General features: G+C 40.6%; 1 protein-coding gene across 1 annotated transcript in view; it reads left to right on the top strand.

The window, feature by feature from the left end:
• The window catches only part of fndc5a (fibronectin type III domain containing 5a), a 31,189-nt gene that overhangs the window by 4,016 nt on the left and 5,782 nt on the right, over positions 1-21,391 (top strand). Inside the window, exons 2-5 of the mRNA XM_067613738.1 lie at positions 13,643-13,758; positions 15,267-15,465; positions 20,746-20,835; positions 20,995-21,128. Of these exons, the coding sequence (XP_067469839.1) occupies positions 13,643-13,758; positions 15,267-15,465; positions 20,746-20,835; positions 20,995-21,128 (539 nt within the window). The remainder of the gene's footprint in view (positions 1-13,642; positions 13,759-15,266; positions 15,466-20,745; positions 20,836-20,994; positions 21,129-21,391) is intronic.

Raw genomic sequence — 21,391 nt, 5'->3', positions numbered from 1 at the left:
GTAAATCGACTCTCTAACACATTCATCTAAATGAGTCCATAAATCCTCACAGGCAATTTTCCATGGTCCCTTACAGTAAATAGAGAAAATCAATGAATCAATCAACAAATTGAACATTGACGCAAGCAGTGGAAAGGTTTGAGAGATGCATATAATAATGAGTGCGGAAAGCTGAGTCTTTCAAGAGCACAGAGGTTATTTTTACTGTACTGTAAACCAAAAAAAAAACCTCCAAAAAAACCTAGGGATGTTTTGGCAATGAGCTGCCAGGTGATAAATTCTCAGTGAGTGCAGGATATTATGTGTCAAGTGCTAAGCCATCTAGCATCCATAGAGAGGAGTTATAGGCCTCAGCTGTAAAAGCCAAAGTTTGTAAAAGCCACCGATCTTCTCCTCTCTCACGCCAAATTACCATCAAACAAGAAACAGACTTGTGAATATTCCAGAGAAGATGTCCAATCAGTCAGACAAATGCAGAAAAAGCCAGAACACAAATTGATGTGGTTTCATAAGATGGGCTTGTTTTCTGCACTTTTTTGCGACTCACACACAGAGTAATTTCACACATTAAGAATACTTGTTTATGCTTTAAGGATTGTTTGGTAGATGTATCATTCTGCATTATATTAAAAAAAATCAGTCTTCAGGGCGGTGATGTTATTGTTTCCAGACAGCAGTTTTTGCCATATGCATGAAATAACTCCTGTATTGGAGGATAAGCAGAGAGTGTGCAGGGCCCATGTTCACAGAAACAGCAAGAATGTGTTGTGGTCTGTTTTCAGTCCTTTAAATGCAACACTGCTGCCCTGATTTTATTCAAATGTGTGTCCTCTAGACCTGCTGGCTATCTGGGGCAGCCTCCTGATTGGAGAGCTGAATCATCACTGTTTCCCCTGAATAGGCTCTTTAACAGGACACAGGGAGGATGGGAAGTGTGTGTGTGTGAGTGCGCACACTCCAGTATGCATGTAAGACTCGCAGGGGGATACAGAATGGTGTGCATGCATGTAATTATCTGTTCATTAGTCTCAGTCTAGTCAATTGTGCGCACACAATTAGCCGTTTGTAATTATAAGCTGTTTGTAATCTTGTTTGTTGCTTCTAAGTTTTTATAAAAGCAGTTTTTTCTTTTCTCTTCAAACAGTTACTGCATGTTCTTCCTTGTGTCAGATATAGGGGTTTTGTGAGGGAAATACCTTAAAACAGCATGTTGCAATTTCATATAACAATGCTAAAAACCTATTTCGTGACCACACTGAAAACATTTGCTTATTTTACAACCAGAAAGATGAGAGAGAGGGAAAAAAACAACAAGAAAAGAGAGATAAGATCACTGATCCCTTTCACAGTGAGGATGAACCAGAGGACATTATACACACACATTATCCTTCGATTACTCTTGTGAACAAACAAATCCACTATTTTATACTTGTGTGCGGTATGTTTATTGTTAGTTTTTTAGCTGCATGCATACAGGTATTCTTGATGTGCAAATGTATGTAGATCTGCCTGTAAATACAGTGTGAGCTTTGAGATAAAGGCAGAATTAATTTATAAGCATAATTAGCCAAACTTTGTGTATTTTTGGAACAAAGAATTGTTGGAAGGACAAAAGGAAGAGGTCCCCATAGCTTTGCTGTTGTTTCTGTGTCAGTACTGCCCACATAATCTAGCTTGTTCCTTGTCACATTTTAATTGTCACCTGACAAGCTGAATTAAAGGAACTGACATGAGAAACCATTTCCACAGTGTGCTTTCAAAGTTCTCTTACATAAGTGCCTGCACCGCTGAGTGTTTGAATCAACACACTAGCGCTGGTGCTCTTACCCCTGCCACCTTGTCACCTTCTTCTTCTTTTCAAAGAGCCTCTTTTGAGTTCTTCTTTGAGAGCTCGCCAATGGCTTAGCGAGGCGCAGATGAATGGAGCGATGGCCTCGTGGTTGATAGCGAGGGCTCACGCGCTAAAGCTTTCAGATCTCATGGCAACTGTGATTAAGCCCAAACAGCAGGAGCAAGAAACACAAAGAAAACAATTTAGATTTAAATCTTTTTTTTTTCCTCAGAAATTGTTTTTAATGTAATTTAGTTGGAGTTTTCTTTTCCCACATTCGTACAGTGCCATCAGGCTGGCTGATTTTTTGATGAAAATGGAATGAAACAGGCATTAGAGGACAGATTGGTGCGATCATCTGGACCCTGGGCCTGTGGGAGAAAGAGACGGCAATGCCAAAAGACTGACGTGGCAGCAGCAGCTCGCTGACGCAGCCTGTCGTCTGTCCAGTGTCATGTCCGAGTGTGTGCAGGTGGAAGAGGGTCTGAGCTGCCATTTGGAGAGAATCGATGCTTTGGATGTAAAGATTTTTGTGTGGTACTCTGCGTCAAAAGCTCATTTATATGTATACATTAGAGTGAGTTTGTATTATGGGTTAAGTCCTGTATTCCTCCTCAACCTCCTCTGGTTCCCCTCAGCAGAGTTTAAAAATACTTTTATTTATGGGGGGTGTGGAGCAGCCCAGATGGTGTATTTTACATTTGAGCAGTTTGCAGTAAAGTTGGGCCCCCAGGAGATTACCTGCACTACCTCTACCATACACTTTTGCTCTTCTCTTGTACTCTTTGCTTCTTCTTCCAAAAGTTTTGTCTTGTTTTGCAAAAGTTGTGTGTGATACAGACAAGTCAAGTGTTTTTGTGTGTGTGTGCGTGCGTCTGTGTGTGTGTGTGTGTGTGTGTGTGTACATGTTTGCAAGAAATAGGTTTGCTTTTGTGGTTGCCTGTCAGTCAGTTTCCCATGATCACTCTCTGTGCCCAGAGCTACAAGCCTGGTTTGAGTAGGGCGCCTCTATCGTCAGTCAGGGGCCAGTAGTCAGTCACACAGTATGTGCTTTTCATACAGGAATACTATAGAGAGAGACTGAGAGATGAAGGGAGGGATGGATAGAGGGAGAGTACATGAATGCGTGCAGAAGGGAGAAAGTGCTAGTGTACTAGCCATGAGAGATCAAGACAAACCCAGAGAGACAGAGAATGCTGATGGCAATAGGAGAGACAGAACCACAGAGGGAAGGAAAGAATCAGAGAGCGAGTATTATTCCTGTTCTCCCTCTCCACCTGCCCGTGACACCAATCCTCCCGGGCAGCTACTGTAGGCGTTATTTTACCAGCTGTGCCCGAGTCCACAGCAGGGCTGGGAATACTCCACAGGGAGAGACAGACAGAGAGAAGCTACAGTATGTGTGAAGTGAAAGACAGAAAAGAGGAAAGTGTATAGGGGCTAATATCATATTCATAACCTTATATCAAGCTGTGAGCTCCTGTAGCATTATCAGCCCCATCCCATATGACTGTTGCTGCGGATGGAGGGGGGGGGGGATTTGAGAGTGGATTTCATTAGCAGTGGGCTTGTCAAATAATCAGCCTCTCGGCACTCCTTTGCCTTTTTGAATTAGCTGGCTTGCATTCTCTCTGACACAATGCTGCATTGATTTTCATACCCTGCCTTTTGACATTTAATTAGAGAAAAGTGTGTGTGTGTGTGTATGTGTGTGTGTGTGTGTGTCCATCTGATGAAAAGAAAGGGAAAGATGCTGTTTTGCAACCCCACCCTCCCCACCTCAGCGCTCTCGTGGCCAGCGGGGTTGGAAAATTCATTTCCTATGAGTAAATAACTCATTTCTCTACAAAGGGACAAAAAGACCCTTAGGTGTGATTATTTGACAGCGCCGGGCTGTGGTGTACAGAGGCAGAGTGGACCACAAAGAACACATGAGGCTCTGTTCGACACGCACAGGTACAGAAAACACACACGTTCAGCCTCCCACGCGCACAAACAGGCCCTCTGTGACTGCTAAAGAAAGACATCCTAAATGAATTCAAAATTAAAATCTATAAGCGGGTAATATTCCCGCCTCAGAACAGTGCTTCCCTTTATAAGCTGCACATCTGCCTACACTGTAAACCAGCTGATCGCCAGCCAGTGTATGACTAGCATGAGGCTAATCAATAGTAGAATAGTACATGAGTGAGTCACAGCTAGGCTACCGTCTCCCCTTTACACCCACCATCTCCTCTCTGCACCCAGATTCCCATTGAAGTGTCAGTTACAGGCAGAGAGAGCTTCACACACCAGGCTATGGAGGAGCTGCCAAAAAGCCCCGGTGTAGTAGCTGCACAGAAATATAGCGAGGAGTGTTGAGGAGACAGACAGATGAAAAGAATGGGAGAACAAAACAGATAGACGGCGCAGGAGTGTGTGAGGGGGGGAAGTTTGAGCACCAAGTGTCCGTTACAGTCAGAAAAATAGGTGTTGAAAGCAAAAGTGAGTAGAGGAAGAAATACAGGAAACGTATCAGGTGGATTTCCTATGACAAGGAGACGGTGGATACAGATGCAAGAGCTCTCTGTCTCTCTTGAAGAAGAAAAGAGGGTAGCCATGGGGGAGCTCTCTTTTATAGTTTATGTAACATTTTAAATAGTCGTATGGAAAATAAGTGGAGCGGCTGTGAAACAGTACACAGCAAACACTGAGACGTTGAATGACCGTTGGCTGAACGTCCCATCAAGATGTCCCGTTATGGTTCAAAAATAGTTACAAAATGAAGGTTGTGTCGACATCCGGGACGTTACCTGGCCACCAGCTGAATGTTCTTCATGCGTGTCCCAGCAACATCGAAATACACTCACCGGCCACTTCATTAGGTCTATCTGTGCAATCTAATGCAATCCAATACAACAGCTCTGCTATAAAATCTACTTTTACGAAGCTTATACATTTTCAGTTTTTGTTGACTTTGACAGAAAGGTGGTAATTCTACTTTATGTTTATTATTGAGGTTGTTGTGGGTGGTGGTGGTGTACTGGAGTGCATTACATTGAATGGTAGTCCTAATATTTTGTCCACCCCATTTACATACATGATGGAGGCTAAAGTTTAAATACACAGCGTGTATTCTGCAGCTTCATACATCCTATTCGTCCAACTTAATGAAAGTGAAATCAGGCCCAAGTGGACCTTTATTGAACGTGTAAAGGAACACATCTTGTGACCGTCTGCTCACAACAGTTTTTAAACCTAAATTGAATCAGACCTAATATTCATTAGAAGAAGAAATTGACACTTAGACATGCATATCTATATTCCAAAAATGTGAACATGTCCTCTCAAAAGCAATTTGACTTGAGTTTTGAATTTAAGCTTCATGTGCATGTTGCTGTTTTTGGTGTCCAAACTGAACCACTGTTGGCTGGGGACATGATGTCACTGTCCGAACAAGGTTTGCTGGGTGGGCAGTCCCTGATGAAAAAGGCAGTATGGGGCAATCAATTATGAAACATGACAGTTTTACAGTGTGACTGCGATGAGTGCACATGTGTTAGATAGCACCTCTAAATTATTCAGCAGATGCTTTAGCTTCTAAATGAGACACATTAACGCCTCGTGTTTGCCGCCTCTCCAGAGTGTCACACTGTGATCCTCCTAACTTTTGTATGTGTGTGTGTGTGTATGTGTGTATGTGTGTGCATGCATCCACAAGGACAAGACCACGTGCCAAGGTCTCCTCTGACATATGCAAGGGCAAACTCCAGATCAGCACAAAATCCTGATGGCTCTATCATGGCACATTAAGTATGAATGAGGGGAGCCGGCGTCCCTGCCAGCTGGATACTCTAACCCCCGAGAGCACAGCGAGACCGCAGCACACACAGCTCCGAGACTCAATAACATGTTAGTGGTGGAAACAAGCAGCAAGCAATTGTAATTCCCCCAGCACTGCCGTTAGCTGCAGCACCACGTTAATCAACATGTGCTAATTCATAGCTGCTAATTCCCCCGTGGCCTCCCGCTTATGGCTGCGGCACAAAGTTTTATCTCTTTCCCTTTCCAAAGTGTTCCTTCAACAGCACACTACTTTGATATTCACGCCCACCTGCTGGTTATTACACCCTTCATACAAAGTGACTGTTTGCTCACTATAAGCTGTGAAATGAGCTAAAGTGGTTTGAGTTGCTAAATACGAATTAGCAGCAGCACAGTGATCCACAAAGTGATTCGAAGAAAAGAACAGGGTGTAACAAACACCCAAGGCCTGTGCTTGCCCCTAAAATGCCAAGTAACAGCAGGATATGATGTAGCTAACAGGCGGTTTTCATGTTAGTTTACACGCCTAGTGACATTAGCATCCTGGGGAGCAGAACCAGCCCAGGGGCCTGACTTTGAGGAATGCATTTCTAAGGATTGTAGAGCTGTAATAACGTGGTACAAATCAGTAATATTTCCCCACAGGGGCAGATGGAAAGTGGAACACCACCGTGCTAGCTTTCATGATCTCTCATCTCAAAGCCTCTGCTGTCTACCTGGGTGTCATACTGACCTTGACCCAATGTGGGATAATCTTTAGGCCTAATCTTGTCAAGGGGCCTTGTGTCAAAAACTAGTTTCGCTACATTTATTATTTCAGTTGATATTACGCCTTCATGGTGCTCCACTGTTTGGTTTCTGGGGCTATTTAAGGAAGCTGCTATGTGGAGACTTAAAGGCAATAGGATACATATGCAATGCAAAGAGAGCAGTAGGAACCAGGGGTCAATTCAATCTTGTCCAGGCCTCCCAGTGAGTTAATCTGCCCTCACACCATTTATGCCTGGTATTTACATTCTATGTATATAGATACATTATCTGGATCAGGACATCTGATCTTTGCATTTACACCTGATATTAATAAACCACCATGTTATCTCAGCTCTGCTCACATTATGATCAAATCTCATTAAGCATATTGAGAAGACAGAGCTGGCTGTCAACAAATAGAGCTAGGTGATCTTTTAAATAATATCATTTGTGTCTAATATGGTTTTTAATTAACAAAAAAAAAAAGTTAAATTACCTGGTTAGAAATTCTTAAAATGACATCTGCTCCTTTTCCCTCATTAAAAATCCATGAATATGATAATATTTTTCATTTCAAAAGTTTAACTGCTGAACTGCAAAGACCACTCTAAGTATGTGTGCAATAGAGGTTTCAAGTTTCCACATCACACTTGTGTAAATTGTATACTGGATCACATATGGCACCAATCTAGTTGTGATGTCACAAATCATGGTCCTAGGTACAGTGCCTTAAACTCAGATTTAAGGTGCGCATGTAGAAACTTTCCTCCTTCAGCAGATGAATGTGAAAACAGATTTCTAGTGTCAAACTCTGCACATACATCATTCCGTGCAGAGAAGCTCAAACATTCAAGTGAAGTAAGATGAAGTAAAACATATTTATGAATGGAGAGGGACTTTAAGAATGTAGTCGACCAAATGTTAATACCAGGAGTAAATGTTTTTTTATTGCTTTTTTTACTTTTACAAAATGATTTCTGGCAAGTAAATTAATTCAGTAGAGACCATTGAGGAAACTTAAGCATCAGCATAAAAAATAACACATTGCACATCTGATGAAATGAAACAACAGTTCAATAAATAATCATAGGCTTTATGGACCAAGACTGTTCGATATGTGTGTGTGTGTGTTCACAACATGTGTTGGGAAACTTGGCTTCCTCTCTTTTACTGTATACAGTTTCACACACACACATGCATGGACACACCCTCCCAGTGAGTTCTCTAATGAACAAGGATATTAAGGAGCTGTCACCCTTCACACTGCTCAGCATGGGATAGACAACTAGCTGTCACTCTGATCATCATCAGTCTAAAGACACACACATACACACACACACAAACACACACCAGGAACATCCGACATGGCTCAAAGTCACCCCCATCTCTAACAGTGAGGCAGACTGCGATGAGAGAGAGTTTATGAAGACATCTGTCTGATGTTTCATTAGAGCTGACTCTCATATCACGTGTGGATATTTAAGGCATGCGGTCACTGCCAGCATCCCCTCTGGTTGTCCCTTGGCGTAATGCAGTCATACAGGGGCAGAGGAGACGGACAAAGACGGACAAAAAGTGACCAGAAGCTGTAGGATGGGAGGATACTCAGAGGGAGGATTTAACTTTGTTTTGCAGACAGCTAAGGAGTAATAACAACTTCCCCACCTTGTTGCAATCTCCCACAATCTATATGTAATACTTGTATCTTTCTTTTTTCATTTATCCCTTATTTAATCTGTTTGTCTCAGTGAGATCAAAATCTGTTTTTCAGGAGAGACTTAAAAACACAATTACTTACTTACACATTCCAGCAGGCAGTCAGCAATATACTGTTTACAATAAAAGAAGGAGAAGACTAAAGAAATGCTACCCTTGGGAAAATGGGAAAAAGAATTTCTTCTTTTTTTTTTTTTACAGCAGTATGCTTCATTTTAAGGCACAAACAGAAAGCACACTCACCAAGATCAGTAATTTAGAGGCTTTATTAAAACCATACCAGCTCTGTGTAAAATGATAGGATTTAAAAGACATGAGATGTGAGGTTCAGAGCACAAGTAGAGCCTTATAGATCAGACGTTTGTCAGGTGATTATTGAGAAGAAAGAGGCGTAAAAGAGGAGTGACACCAGATTGGTTCTATTATAAAGTCTGAAAGGTGGAACCTTCTATTCAATTCATAACAGACTCATGAAGTCACGTAAAAAGTCTAAATCTAAATAAAAGTCTAAATTATACCACATACCACACACCACAGAATCACTTCATCCAGTAAGTCATTGATAGACAATATTATTAATAACTGGAAACGTGGAGTGTCTGGTATACTCTACTGATCAGACCACCTTCCTATTTTTGTTGCTTACCATTCTATTGAGATTAAGCAAATTGTTGCAAATGCTTTCTCAAGAAATTTCAAGATGTCCAATGTGAAAAGTTTTGTTGGTAAATTCTCTGGTGTTAAATGGGACAAAATTGTGACAACAAATGATGCATCTAAGGCATGTAATATTTCTAGTGATGAATTCTTTGGCTCTTTTAATGAATCCTTTCCACGTGAAAATCAAGCCATCAAACCTAAAGTTTGTAAATCTTGGTTGAATAAAGAGTTGAAAAAATGTATATCTAGGAAACACAAACTATATAAAGACTATCTAACCAATCCCTCTCCCTTAAATTTTAATAATTATTCCAAATACAGAAATAAACGTAATCATAGCTGAGAAAATAAAAAAAGACAATATTTTCTACATATTCTACACTGCATTTAAAAATGATATGAAAACTACATGGCGTATCATTAATGAAACGGTAAATAAGCCCTCCTCTGAAAAATTGCCCCACAATAATTTTAATATGAATATCACCATAGAGGATCCCACTGAAATTGCCAACAAATTCAGTAACTATTTAGTCAATATAGGTCCTGCTTTGGCTGCAAAATTTCCATCATACCCATTTTATATGCTGACGGTACCAATATTTTTTTTAAAGATAAAGATGAATGTAGGTTGATAACACATATAAACATTGTTCTAGATAGGATGAATATCCTTGTTCAAAGGCAATAAACTTTCCCTTAATGTTGAAAAAGAGTATATGATCTTCAAGCCTAAAAATAGAACACTATCAGATCATCTTTGCCCCATTCTCATAGCTAATAATGCACTTGAATAGGTTTCCCATGTTCTGCAAGGTGTAATCACAGTTCTTACGTGTAATCAACGATGATCAGCTTAATTGGAAAAAACCACATCTCTTATGTTTTCAATAAAGCTGCAAAAATTGTTGGTATTTTACAGAGAGTAAGACATATTTTGTCCAGAAAAAACTCTCTGGATCTATATTATTCTATTTATGCTTTAATTTCTTATGGCAATAAAGTATGGGCAAGCACATATAAAACCAGTCTCTATTCCATCTTTTTATTGCAAAAAATTGTTAGAATGGTCACTAACTCTAGCTGGATTGCTCATACTGCCCCATTATTTCAAACCATGGAGTTGTTAAACATATTTGACATCAATAAACTTCAGATTTTTTTTCAATTTCTTAACAACCAAACTGAACCAAACTGCAGGTGTAAAAGTGACATAAGTCAAGATGTCTTGGCCTGTGTTGCACTGATTTTAACCATTTTAATCTTGCAAGTCTTCCAACCATAGAGAAGTGCTGTAGTAAATTATTGGAGTATCCCTTTAATATATGATAAGTTTCTTATTATAGCTGAAAGAGGAGAAGGACAACATAGATATTTGCAGGAATTAATGTGTTCCCTGAGAGCGTGAAGAGCTAAACGTTAACTGTCACTGTGTGTTTTGTGACAGCAGTTAGTGCAAGAGAGAGAAAGAGAGGACTAGCAGCAAGATAATGAGTTTGATTTTTGACTCCCATCAGCCCTCCTCCGCCCAGGACGCCCGTCCCTCAGGCTTCCCGGGAAACAGCAAACAAACAGCAGACAGTAAACAATGGTAAAGACACTTCAAACATCAGAGTCACCCCTGATGAAGAGATGCAGCAGGTCTCCATCCTGTCATCTACTGTTAGTCAGGCCATTCATCAAAACATCAGCAGCAGGCGGGGCGGAAACATGGAACACAGAGAGGCTGCTTTGGATTTGGTGTGCTGTTTTCCGAATGTACAGTGTGTGTACATGTGCTACAGCAGCCCATCGTACTGTAATTACCAGCTGTGTGATTTGTACCCGTCATGGGGAAAGTGAGCGTTAACCTATTCAATAACTCATTGCCTGCATTCGGTTTGCTGAATTAGATTTATACCCTATTAAAGACAGCAGAGTAGCATCATTGAAAGTGACCACTTCTCCTCATCCACATTGATCTCTCTCAGATCTGCATCGCATTACAAATATCTGTAAATCCCAAAAGGCCACAGAGATGCATAACAATTGATGCCTGCTGCAACATAATAGTATAATGATTCAGTCTGCTCATGATCAGTGTGATTGGTTCAACACAGTCTTAATATTTGTAACTATTCTAAATTAACTGATAGTTCAGTTGGACAGTATCAACAAAAATCATGAAATCATTCCCTGTTTCACTCATTCTCTGTCGCTGCACAATAAACACTTAATTGATTACTTTATAGTGAAGAGTAAAGTGAGATTCAGGACACTTACTGTGTGAGTCATCATCAGTTTGTGTCACCACTGATGGATGTAGTGTGAAACGGCTGTCTACATTTTCTATTCCAGTGAGGGCCAATTTTACGGCACAACATATGGTACAGCAAAAATTTTATAGAAAGAATTCAAAAACATCAAGGTGCTCTGTGGAGTTTTCTTGTAAACAAACAAAGTTTATATTTACATTCACTGTTACTCAACAAAACACAATGTATGGATCCTTGAGGCCCCACCAACCAAGACAACCAAGAACAAACAAAATGGAGACCCACTCATGAAAACATTGCTCCATATCACTACTAGTGGTCCAAAACTCCACTGGGTATCTTTAAAAGGGACATACTATGTTTTTTGTGGGTTCTGTTATTTATATATTGTTATGATGTCGGATATCTCTGGTAAACATGGTCTAAGTTCCAAAACTTGAGGTTTTGGAACTTGAGCAATTTAAATCCAATACCTTCATGTCAACCAATTTTTACTCACTAACCAGCATGTCAACATCTTCGAGCAGTTCAGACCTCTGACAACTCACAATGTCATTAAAATTTAATTGCACCCTGAGGCATTTATTGCATCTAAATGAAAACAAGGAGTACACTTTGGGAGCCATAACTGATTTAATTTACATAAACTGTGATGCATTTTTCACCATTTCAATTGTGTTACATTTCTGTATCACAACATATCAAACCATGACATATTATTACACCTGTACTGTAAAGCCATGACATGATGAGACTGACGATAAACAGCCTGAACTTTTTTGTCCATCATGGTTGACAATCAATACTTTAAATAATTTCAATAATAAAATAAAATGCATATAAGATGTGATCTTGCAGACACTGTGACAGAAAAATCCATTTCACACTAATCTGAACCAAACTGATGTGTGCTCCTCTGCTGGAGGCACTTTGATCATCTGATCTTCACACATATTCATGGACTGTGGCCATTAGGTGTGTAGTTCAGCTCGAGGTGCAGGCAGGAGCAGTACATACAGTAATTAGAGTCATATGCGGCAGCAGCTAAGGCTACCAGAGCACATGCGGACACACAGATACACACACACACACAATCTCACACCTAATTATATGATGAAACCAAATCATTATTTTCATATCTTGTAGCCTGTGACCCTAATTACTGTAAACTGTAAGTGTATTTAGAACATGAAGCATGACGCCAAGCTCTGAAAACACACACACACACAAACACACACACACACACATTTTCATATATCTGTTTTATTTTATTCTACTTGTATTTCATTCAAATTCATACAAATTTATAACAATTGCCAAAAATACTGACACAGGTCTGTACTGTACGCTTCCAGGAAAAAGTGAGCAAAAGGATTTAATGAGGATTTATTGTAGTCAGTCACAAGACTTTCATTATTTTGAGCTACGGACCAGCCTCACCAGTTTCAATTAAAGAGAGACAGAGAGATAAAGTGACTGATAAATCCATATTACTGTCTAGTTTTGAGCACTACCAGGAGGTAAAATCAACCACACAATGCATGAAAATACAAGTTAAGATATGACAGTTTTGAAGTAGGTTTTTAAAGTTGAAATTATGGTTTTAAAAGTTAGCTTTAAATTTTGTATGTCTGACAACTGCTTTGACTAATGTTCTCACACATGTTTTCATGAGAGGAGGATTCTGGTATATACTAATGTTTTGTTTTTATTTATGCAATGTCAATATCTTGTATTTTGTCTGGAACCTTGCAGATATGTTAATTTAACTTAGTGTGGCGTGCTGAAAAGTGCTTTTCCAGCAACATTTTTTTGTTGTTTAGGTGTGAAAATGATACAGTAAATACAGAGTCCAGTCTTGATGGATATAGTTGCTATTTGTTACAGCACACAAATGGTTAGTTGGCCCTTCATTTGTTCCCATCCAAGCTGTTTCTGTGTTTTGGACTTTCAGATCTTTTCATCATTAAAATTGTGTATTAAAAAAAAGTCCCTGTGAGCAAAACTGAAAGAAGTCAGATCTGAATGTCTTAGAGGAGTGTGTTGAATGGTGGCAGCTCTGTGAGGCTACAGTATATTTAGGTGCAGACTTGGTTTGAACTATACTAAACGTCAGCATGCCAGATAGATAGATAGATAGATAGATGATACCAAGATGATGATGCACCATGGGCACCATGAATATCTGCACCAAGTTCATGGCAATCTATCCAACAGTTGTTAAACTTTCTGTTTTCTAACTGTTTAAACCAGAGTTATAACTTTCAAAACATAATTTCAAACTTTCAAATCTTAATTTTACTTTTATGAACGGTGAGATTGATTTTCCCTCACAGACTGCATTGATCCTCTCACATCATACATAGTGTAGTGTCTGCTGGGTCCTGGGCAGCACCACTGTAACACTCCACAGAATTGTTTTGGGTTTCTATACTCCGTCATTGATTCCACCTTACATAATGGATTCAGCCGAGCCATTTATACACGCCACGGAATTTGGTTTCCTGCCATGCTGGTGGCCATTTCTGCAACCAGTAGAAATATAATGGAGTTGAACTTCTCATTTGCCTCACAACACAAAAGATTAAACAAGCTTTTGTCTCTCTCTCTCTCTCTCTGTTTGCAGATAGCTTGTCGCCTCCCGTCAATGTGACCATCAAAGCGGTGAAAGCGAACTCTGCTGTGGTGACATGGGACATCCCCGAGGGAGACCCCGTCATCGGCTTTGCCATCACACAGCAGGTGATCAACATGCAGACACTACAGACACAAGACACAGTGGATATATATGTAAATAAATCAACAGGGTGGATGCACCTGCTTATGCATGTATAAGCTATTCAAACAGACACACTAATTGAATTAAGTTGTGGTGTATCACTGGCTGCTGCCATGTCTAGTTCTCATTATTGTGTTGTTCTTGCGCTTGTAGTCAGTATGCATTATGGGAATTATCCCAGGACGCTGTATCCTGTTGGACTGCCTGTCTGCTCTCTGACAGCAGAAGACTCTGACAGCTTTGGGAGAGGGGAAAAGTGATATTATTTTCTGCCATCACACACATACACACACATAAACATACAAACTCCCACACATTTTAATCTGTTCACACTCTCAGACATTAATCACATTACTTTACAAGCTGCCACCTCAAGATTTTATGGATACAAACACACAGTCAGGACACAGGAGTTGGGAGTAACATGATTGAGGAGGACAGCGGCAGGGTCAGCTGCTGGCAGTGGTACTGAGGTGTGTGCAAAGGAAATAGAAATGATGAAAAACTGTGATGTCTGAAGCTACGAATAACATAGGCCTCCTAAACTTAAGTTACTACAGCAGAAATAAACATCTGCCTACATTGTGATTATTGGTGGAACATTTTATTAATTTGAATCTTTTCTTCTTCTAATGTTACCAGTTGCAATACTGACATGCTCTTTGTCTCTGTTTTTACAGTGGTAGGTGACAAGGAATATTTCAACATTCTGGGAAATAAGCTTATTTCCTTTCTTGCTTAGAGTGATGCTTTTATGTCTGTCTGTTTAATATGAAGCTACAAGAAATGGTTAGCTTAACTTTGCACAAAGGCTAAACGCAAGGGAAAACAGCTAGCCTGTCTTTGTCCATAGATATCAAAATCTGGCTAACAAGCACCTCTGGAGCACACCAATTAATATGCCATATCTTGTTTGTTTAATCTATACAAAAATTGATTAAACAGCTGTTTTAACTATACCACAGACTAGCTAGACTAGCTGTTTCCCCTCCTTTCAGTCTTCATGCTAAGCTAAGCTAACCATGTTCTGTCTCTGGCTTCATATTTAACAGACAGACATGAGAGTGGCATTAATTGTCTCATCTAACTCTCAAGAAGAAAGCAAATAAACATGTATCCCAAAATGTCAAACTACTCCTTTAACAGTGAGGCATTTATGAATAACTTTTTGACTCAACTTGTACAACAGTGGCATTCTCAATGTTGAAATCCCTTTGCTATGTGAAACTTTAATTCAACCAGGATTTGTCTGTGCCCGAATGGGACACTTCCAAACATCATTTTGCCATAATTTCACACCAGAAGGCCTCTTGAGTAACCCAAGTGTCTGTAAATTCCCATCTGGATGGCCCAAGTGTCCCTCCAGTTAGCTAAATTGCCACTCTAGTGAGTCAATGTGCGCTCAGACAAAACGTCTGTCCTGCTGGTGTAAACAGTGTTCATCACTCTCTGCCGTTTCATTGTCCAACAGAAGAAAGACGTGCGCATGCTGCGGTTCATCCAGGAAGTCAACACCACCACACGCTCCTGTGCATTATGGGACTTGGAGGAAGAGACAGACTACATCGTACATGTCCAGTCCATCAGCATGTCTGGGACGAGCCCGCTGAGCGAACCCCTGCGCTTCCGAACGCCGAAGGAGGCCGAGACTCAGGCCTCTAAGAGTAAAGGTAAAGCACAATACATGAATACAAACTCTTGCTCGGTCATCCACTGTATCTAGACTTAAAGAAAGAAAAAACCTGTACATTTCTCCAATCTGTTTCTGTCTTTTTCATGACAGTGAGTGCAGAGGGGACTTGGCCTTTTGACAATATCTTGACTGATTTTGTCTAAAGACCAATAAAAATCAATAGGCACACAAAGCGTGAAATGAAATTTCACAACAGAGTGCTCCTACAGCTCATCCCCGCTGACCACAACTCGGGAATAAAATGGCCAAGGGGGGTGTATACTTCAGTGTGTATTGACGTGCCTCTGCAGGCCACACCCTGCATGCACCCAGCACAAGTCCACAGTAAACCAAAATGAGGAGAGGCATTTATCAGACGCAGAGAGGAGGTAGTCAGAGCTGCGAGGGGTGGCAAATCGATGTGCTTTTGGCCGAAGTCCCAGCTCCATCTATTCTTTCTCTCATTAACACTCATCTCTCATGAGAGCCACTGCTATATTCCAATACTTCCCAGAGAGCGGAGCCAAGAGGAGCCTGAACTTCTGTTATGGTGGCGAGTGGGCTGGCAGAGACATGTAGAATATAAATACAATCATTGCAGAGCAGTGAAGACATACTCTTTCCACCACTGAGGCCTAATTAGCACAGGAAGTGTTGTCTGTGTGTTGTTTCTGTGAGGGAAAGAATTTACAGAAATCAATAACTGCACAGGCTTCAGATAAACAAGTGATTTTTTTTTTTGCATGTTTTGTGTACATTCACATGCTTGTTTCCTTGAGGTTGCAGATATGATTGTCTCTCCCGCTGTTTTCATAAGTTATGAGGACAGAATAGTGGCTCCGCCTCATGCACAATGCACAGAAATAAACAGATGTGCCTCATAACCTCAAACACACACTCGAGCAAACACACAGATATAGTTTTATAGAAAGAGGTGATTAGATTTTTATGAAGGACAGTGACACCAGGAAAATAACACAATCCTTAAACTAAGCAGGTCGTCTCTTGTGTTCCAGAAAGCAACCTTCCACTTTTTAAAATGAGGCTGTTGAGTGGAAAGCATGTTTGTTTGCTTGTTTGATTTGGAAGGCTGTTTGAGGAAGCAGCACTCTGCCTCACTTCACTACTCATCCATTGCCCAAAAATATAAGATTTCCACATATTGGCAGGCTCTCCACACACACACAGACACAAACACACATTAAGTGAAAGTCCCTATTCACCACAAAGCAAAAGAGTCACACATTTCCCACCGTGCACACGTTTCACAAAGCGTCTCCGCAGCGAGCAGGTCTGTGATTCATCATCCTTCACTCAACAACAAAATCACAATTTAGCTCAACACAAGACATCCTTCTCTGTCTCATTTGCGCTGCTTGCTCAAGGATGTCTGTTTAATTAGCGTAGCTACACTAAAACAATGAAACTTTTTGATGACAGATGAGCAAATGTTCTTGAAGTCAACATTTTGCAGTTCAGTGGAAAAATCATTGCAGTCAGGAAGCACTTTTATCCCATTTTCCTTATGCGTTAGGCAGTGATTTGGTTCAATCCTCCAGGATATGTTAGACTTCTTAACAATGTGCTTTATTTTGCATGTTGCACAGTTTTTCTACCTAGGCAGACAAATAACTGCTACTGCACAGGCAATCTCTAATCATTTCCAATTATCCTTTATTCCAGTTCTTCTTAGGAGGTTAAAATGATGGTTCAATTTGATGTTACTTGCTCATCATTCTGCGTCAGCAGAAACAACATAAATACTCAGTTTAAATTGAGGTCATAATATTGAATTGACTTGCATTTAAGGGACAACAAACCTAAACAGAGCAGTGGGCTGTTTAGTCTAATGCAATAATGGACAACATGAGCCAAAAAGAAAACAACATTGTTTTTGTCCCTCAGCACAGCTGTTAGTCCTTTGTCTCAATATGACAGGCGAACTTCCCAAGAAGAAAAGGGAGGTTTCCACCATCCTCGCTCAGTTGTTCAGCCCTTCTGTTCTGCCATATCATGCTGATCTCAGTGGAAAGAGCAAAGGATGAGCCTGAAATGCTGGATTATTCTGCGTTTCCTCTCATTTCCTCTTTCACAATGGGTTTAAGCTTCAGGAGATCAAAGGAGGCGAGAGAGGTGGAAAAAAAATACAGTACAACCTGTGCACAAAAAAACAGGAGGAAGAGAAAATGAATCAGAGAATGAGAGGAGGGAAGAAGAGAGACTCACTGACAGAGAGGTAAAAAGGGAAAAAAGTCACTGAGGATGCAGCGTTACAGGAAAATAAGAAATCCTGACAAGTAAATCCCACTGCTTCAGGACCCGAAAATACACAAACTATGTGTGCACTCACACAGATATACATGTACACTCTCTGGGCAAATTATTTGAACCAGAAACACAAACATGTCAAATGAAGAGCACTGCAAACAAGGTTCAATGGTCTCCTCAGATCTGAAAAAGGGGAAACTATCTTTCTGGCACCAAAGGAAAATTCTCAAAAAACTAGGATAGAAAAAAGTTTTCCTTTTCTTCTATCACATAGAAGTTTGATATGTATGTCAAAACAGGGCTGCAGTAAAACATCTCCTTCAGCTCTGCTACATCCCCAAGGATGAACAAAGCTACTTCTGGATTTTCTTTCACACTGTCTGGCCACTGAAGTAGAGGTAGAGGTAATATGAAAGACAAAGGAAGAATCCTACATGACTTTGGTACCTTAAAAGAATAGCTCAGCGTTTTGGGAGATACACTTACTGTACTCACTTCCTTTCGGGGTGAGACGTGAAGATCAATGTCAATATCATGACTGTGCAATAAGTACGAAGCTGAGCTAGCCTGACCCTGTTCAAAGTTCAAAAAACTGCCTAACAACCAGCGATGGGAAAACATAATCCATTACTCATTACATATCACTCACTGAAAAAATAATTACATTACTTCACTAATTCAAGGGATTTAGATACATTACTTTATTTTTGTTACTCATTTTTCCAGTTTCATGACAATAAAATGAAGGTTCATCCATGGTTGTGATGAGCACTGAGAGCTAAAGAGCCTCACTAACTGTCAAACCTAAATATCAGATCATAAAAGTAAAAAACTGCATGATTTTTCACAGCAGCCAGAGTTTCTCCACAAATCAGAAATATTCCAGCTCTCAAATGTTTAAAGTAATTGGATCTTTGAAGCTGGTAATTTGTAAAACTTCACCCTAGAGATTGGTCAGTGAGCATCACAGCTGTTACAGCTGACCAGTTAGCCCCAGTGAGGCCAGCTGACAACAGTGTCAGGCCCCTCGGGCTGTTGTGCTTTGATTAGTTAATACTGAGCAACAGAGGCCAATCGATCAGCAGAATTGCTTGTTGCTAAAAGCTACTGGAGCGTGGGGTTCCTGCCACGCTGGGCCCTCAAAATGTCACCCGCCGTATCTAATAAAAGGAGTGCTCTCTACGCTGCGGTGAACTTTAGATCAAGCCTGTGACTTCCACAACATTCAGCGGTGCAAAAAAAAGTTACATGTTGTTGCTTTGTTCGATAGAAATCTGCAGGCATCTGTACAGGCAGGCTGCTGTATGTGAAAACAAGGATAAAACACACTCCTGTCTTTGATATTTTCCTGGTGTCCGTTCGACTTCAAAGATGATGATGGAGTTTTATTGAGGCTGGTAGGAATTGATTCTGACTCCTGTGATTCACTCTGTTTCTAACTGCTTCATCTCTTCATCACACTCTGGAGGGATCCCCAGCAGCCCAGACGAAGCTCAAACTATTCTCTTCATGTTCGGCCTCTTTGTGATCTATTGACTCCATCAGGCGCTCGCAGAATTGGCCTTTTTGTGATAGCGCAAAATATCTCTCCTTGGTTGTCTGTGCATGCACGTGCGGGTCTTTGTTTTTATGGTTTAAGACGCTTGCCAATCTCATGATAAGCTCCTTATCAGCACCCGTGCTACAGTTTCCCTGCCATTAGTTTGCTTGACCTGTAACTTAAGATGTAATAGCGACAGGAGAAGAGAAGTTCACAAGTGCCAGTATTCCTTATGGATGTGCAAAGCTAAATGGGGAAAAGCTGTGAATTTGTGAGACAAGCACTCAGCGTGATTCAAGAGCTAAAAGCAAGACAGGAGACTCTGAATAAGGAAATTCAACATCTCAAGGGTAAGAACGCAGACCTTAAACAGCAACTGTCTAAAATAAAAACAAGAAAGAAAGCACGTCAATAAAACCCCAAATGGATTAAATGACTGAGCAGTAGTTCAATCGGGTCTGCTGTTGCTCTATGACGACATGCACTGACAACTTGGAAAGAAAAAGAGAAGACTCTCTCAGGAACAGCAGAAAACAGGGGGGTTGATGGTGAAAGGATGAGACTTTGAAAAGTGTGAGAAATTGTAAGCACTGTAACCAAATATGGGGACGAGATTTCTAAGTCTATGTCACCTTTACAGCGAGCTGGAACAAACATATCAAGCTGTTTGAAATGTCGACAGGTGAAATAATCTTGAAAGTATGGAGGTGTTACAAAGGCTGACAGACAGTGACATACAGTAGTGGTGTTGACAGAGATTAAAAGAGCCGAGCTCAATCACAAACATGAATTCTTAAATGTTGAGAAGGGAGTGGTGTCGACCAAGGAGACGTTTGATTTTAAGTTTGATGAATCGATGGAGCAATCTGGCATCTCTTATTACAAGAGACCTGCGCTGATTAAATACATGCCGACTTATTTGCCTCCCAGCTCGGTATGTTTGAAGTGTCAATCATTAGTAGTGAAGGCATCAGTAAAAACTTGATTTTAAAGCAAAACATTTTGCTGATATGCTTTATAATTGTGCATTTCTGCGCCAATTAGCTCCTCCTTGCCTGCACAACACTGACTCATAAACACTTCCTCCTCAATGGCAGGGAAAGAAAAACTTTAGACCATGAAAGGTTTGCTGAGACAGATGCATATGGAGCAGTTGTTCAATCTACCAGCTCATCAGTGTCTTCATGGTTTAATATTGATGGACAATACTGTCATTCTTGGCAACATCAAGAGAAAAATTAATTGAATACTGAAAATGTAATTATGGGCTCTGATGAAGATTGGTGCCAAATTGACCTCGGTTCATTTGCTGTGATACAATATTTTTAAGAAAAAATGTCTCTGGAGGAATAATAAATGTTAAATCGTTGATTATTTCTTTCCTGTTTTCTTGTTATTATATGAAATTTGCCATTGTGACACACTTCCAGTAATAAATTAACTAACATGTTGCCTTTTGACTCCCTTTAGACGAAGTGACGATGGAGGAAGTGGGCCAGACCACCCAGCTGAGGGCGGGGGAGCTCATCATCATCGTGGTGGTACTTATCATGTGGGCAGGTGAGGACAAAAACATGTAATGAGCCAGGATCACAAAAAGCTTCAGTGTTTCTGTCGGTTGTAATCTTCCCGTAGCTTACAAAAGCTGGTGCATTCATATGTGTTGAGAGGATAATCAGACTTGGCTGATCGTGAATACTTTCTGTCTTTTCCCCCCAGGTGTGATCGCTCTCTTCTGTCGCCAGTATGACATAATCAAAGACAACGAGCCAAACAACAACAAGGACAAAGCCAAAAACTCCTCAGAGTGCAGCACTCCTGAACACCCAACAGGGGGGCTGTTGCGCAGTAAGGTATAACCCACCCCTCTCTCCTCCTCCCCCCCGGGTGCCTCCCCCTCAGCGGCGCCGGGCAGGTGAATGGTCCCGGCCACTTCTAGACCTTTTCCACTGACACTTCATGCGCACTCATAGTGTCATCTGAACATCAGCTTCAGGCTAAAGCTAAATAATGCTTCGACGTGGCACCATTTTGTGCATGACTGCAACATTCAACATCAAATAGCAAACTCACTCGAGTCATGATGTTTAATAAGTTCTCTTTTGATCAATGCACA

The sequence above is a fragment of the Thunnus thynnus genome, chromosome 16, assembly GCF_963924715.1.
Source record: "Thunnus thynnus chromosome 16, fThuThy2.1, whole genome shotgun sequence".
Lineage (NCBI taxonomy): Eukaryota > Metazoa > Chordata > Actinopteri > Scombriformes > Scombridae > Thunnus > Thunnus thynnus.
The sequence above is the reverse complement of the archived record's forward strand: the minus strand, read 5'-3'. Positions and strand labels throughout refer to the sequence as shown.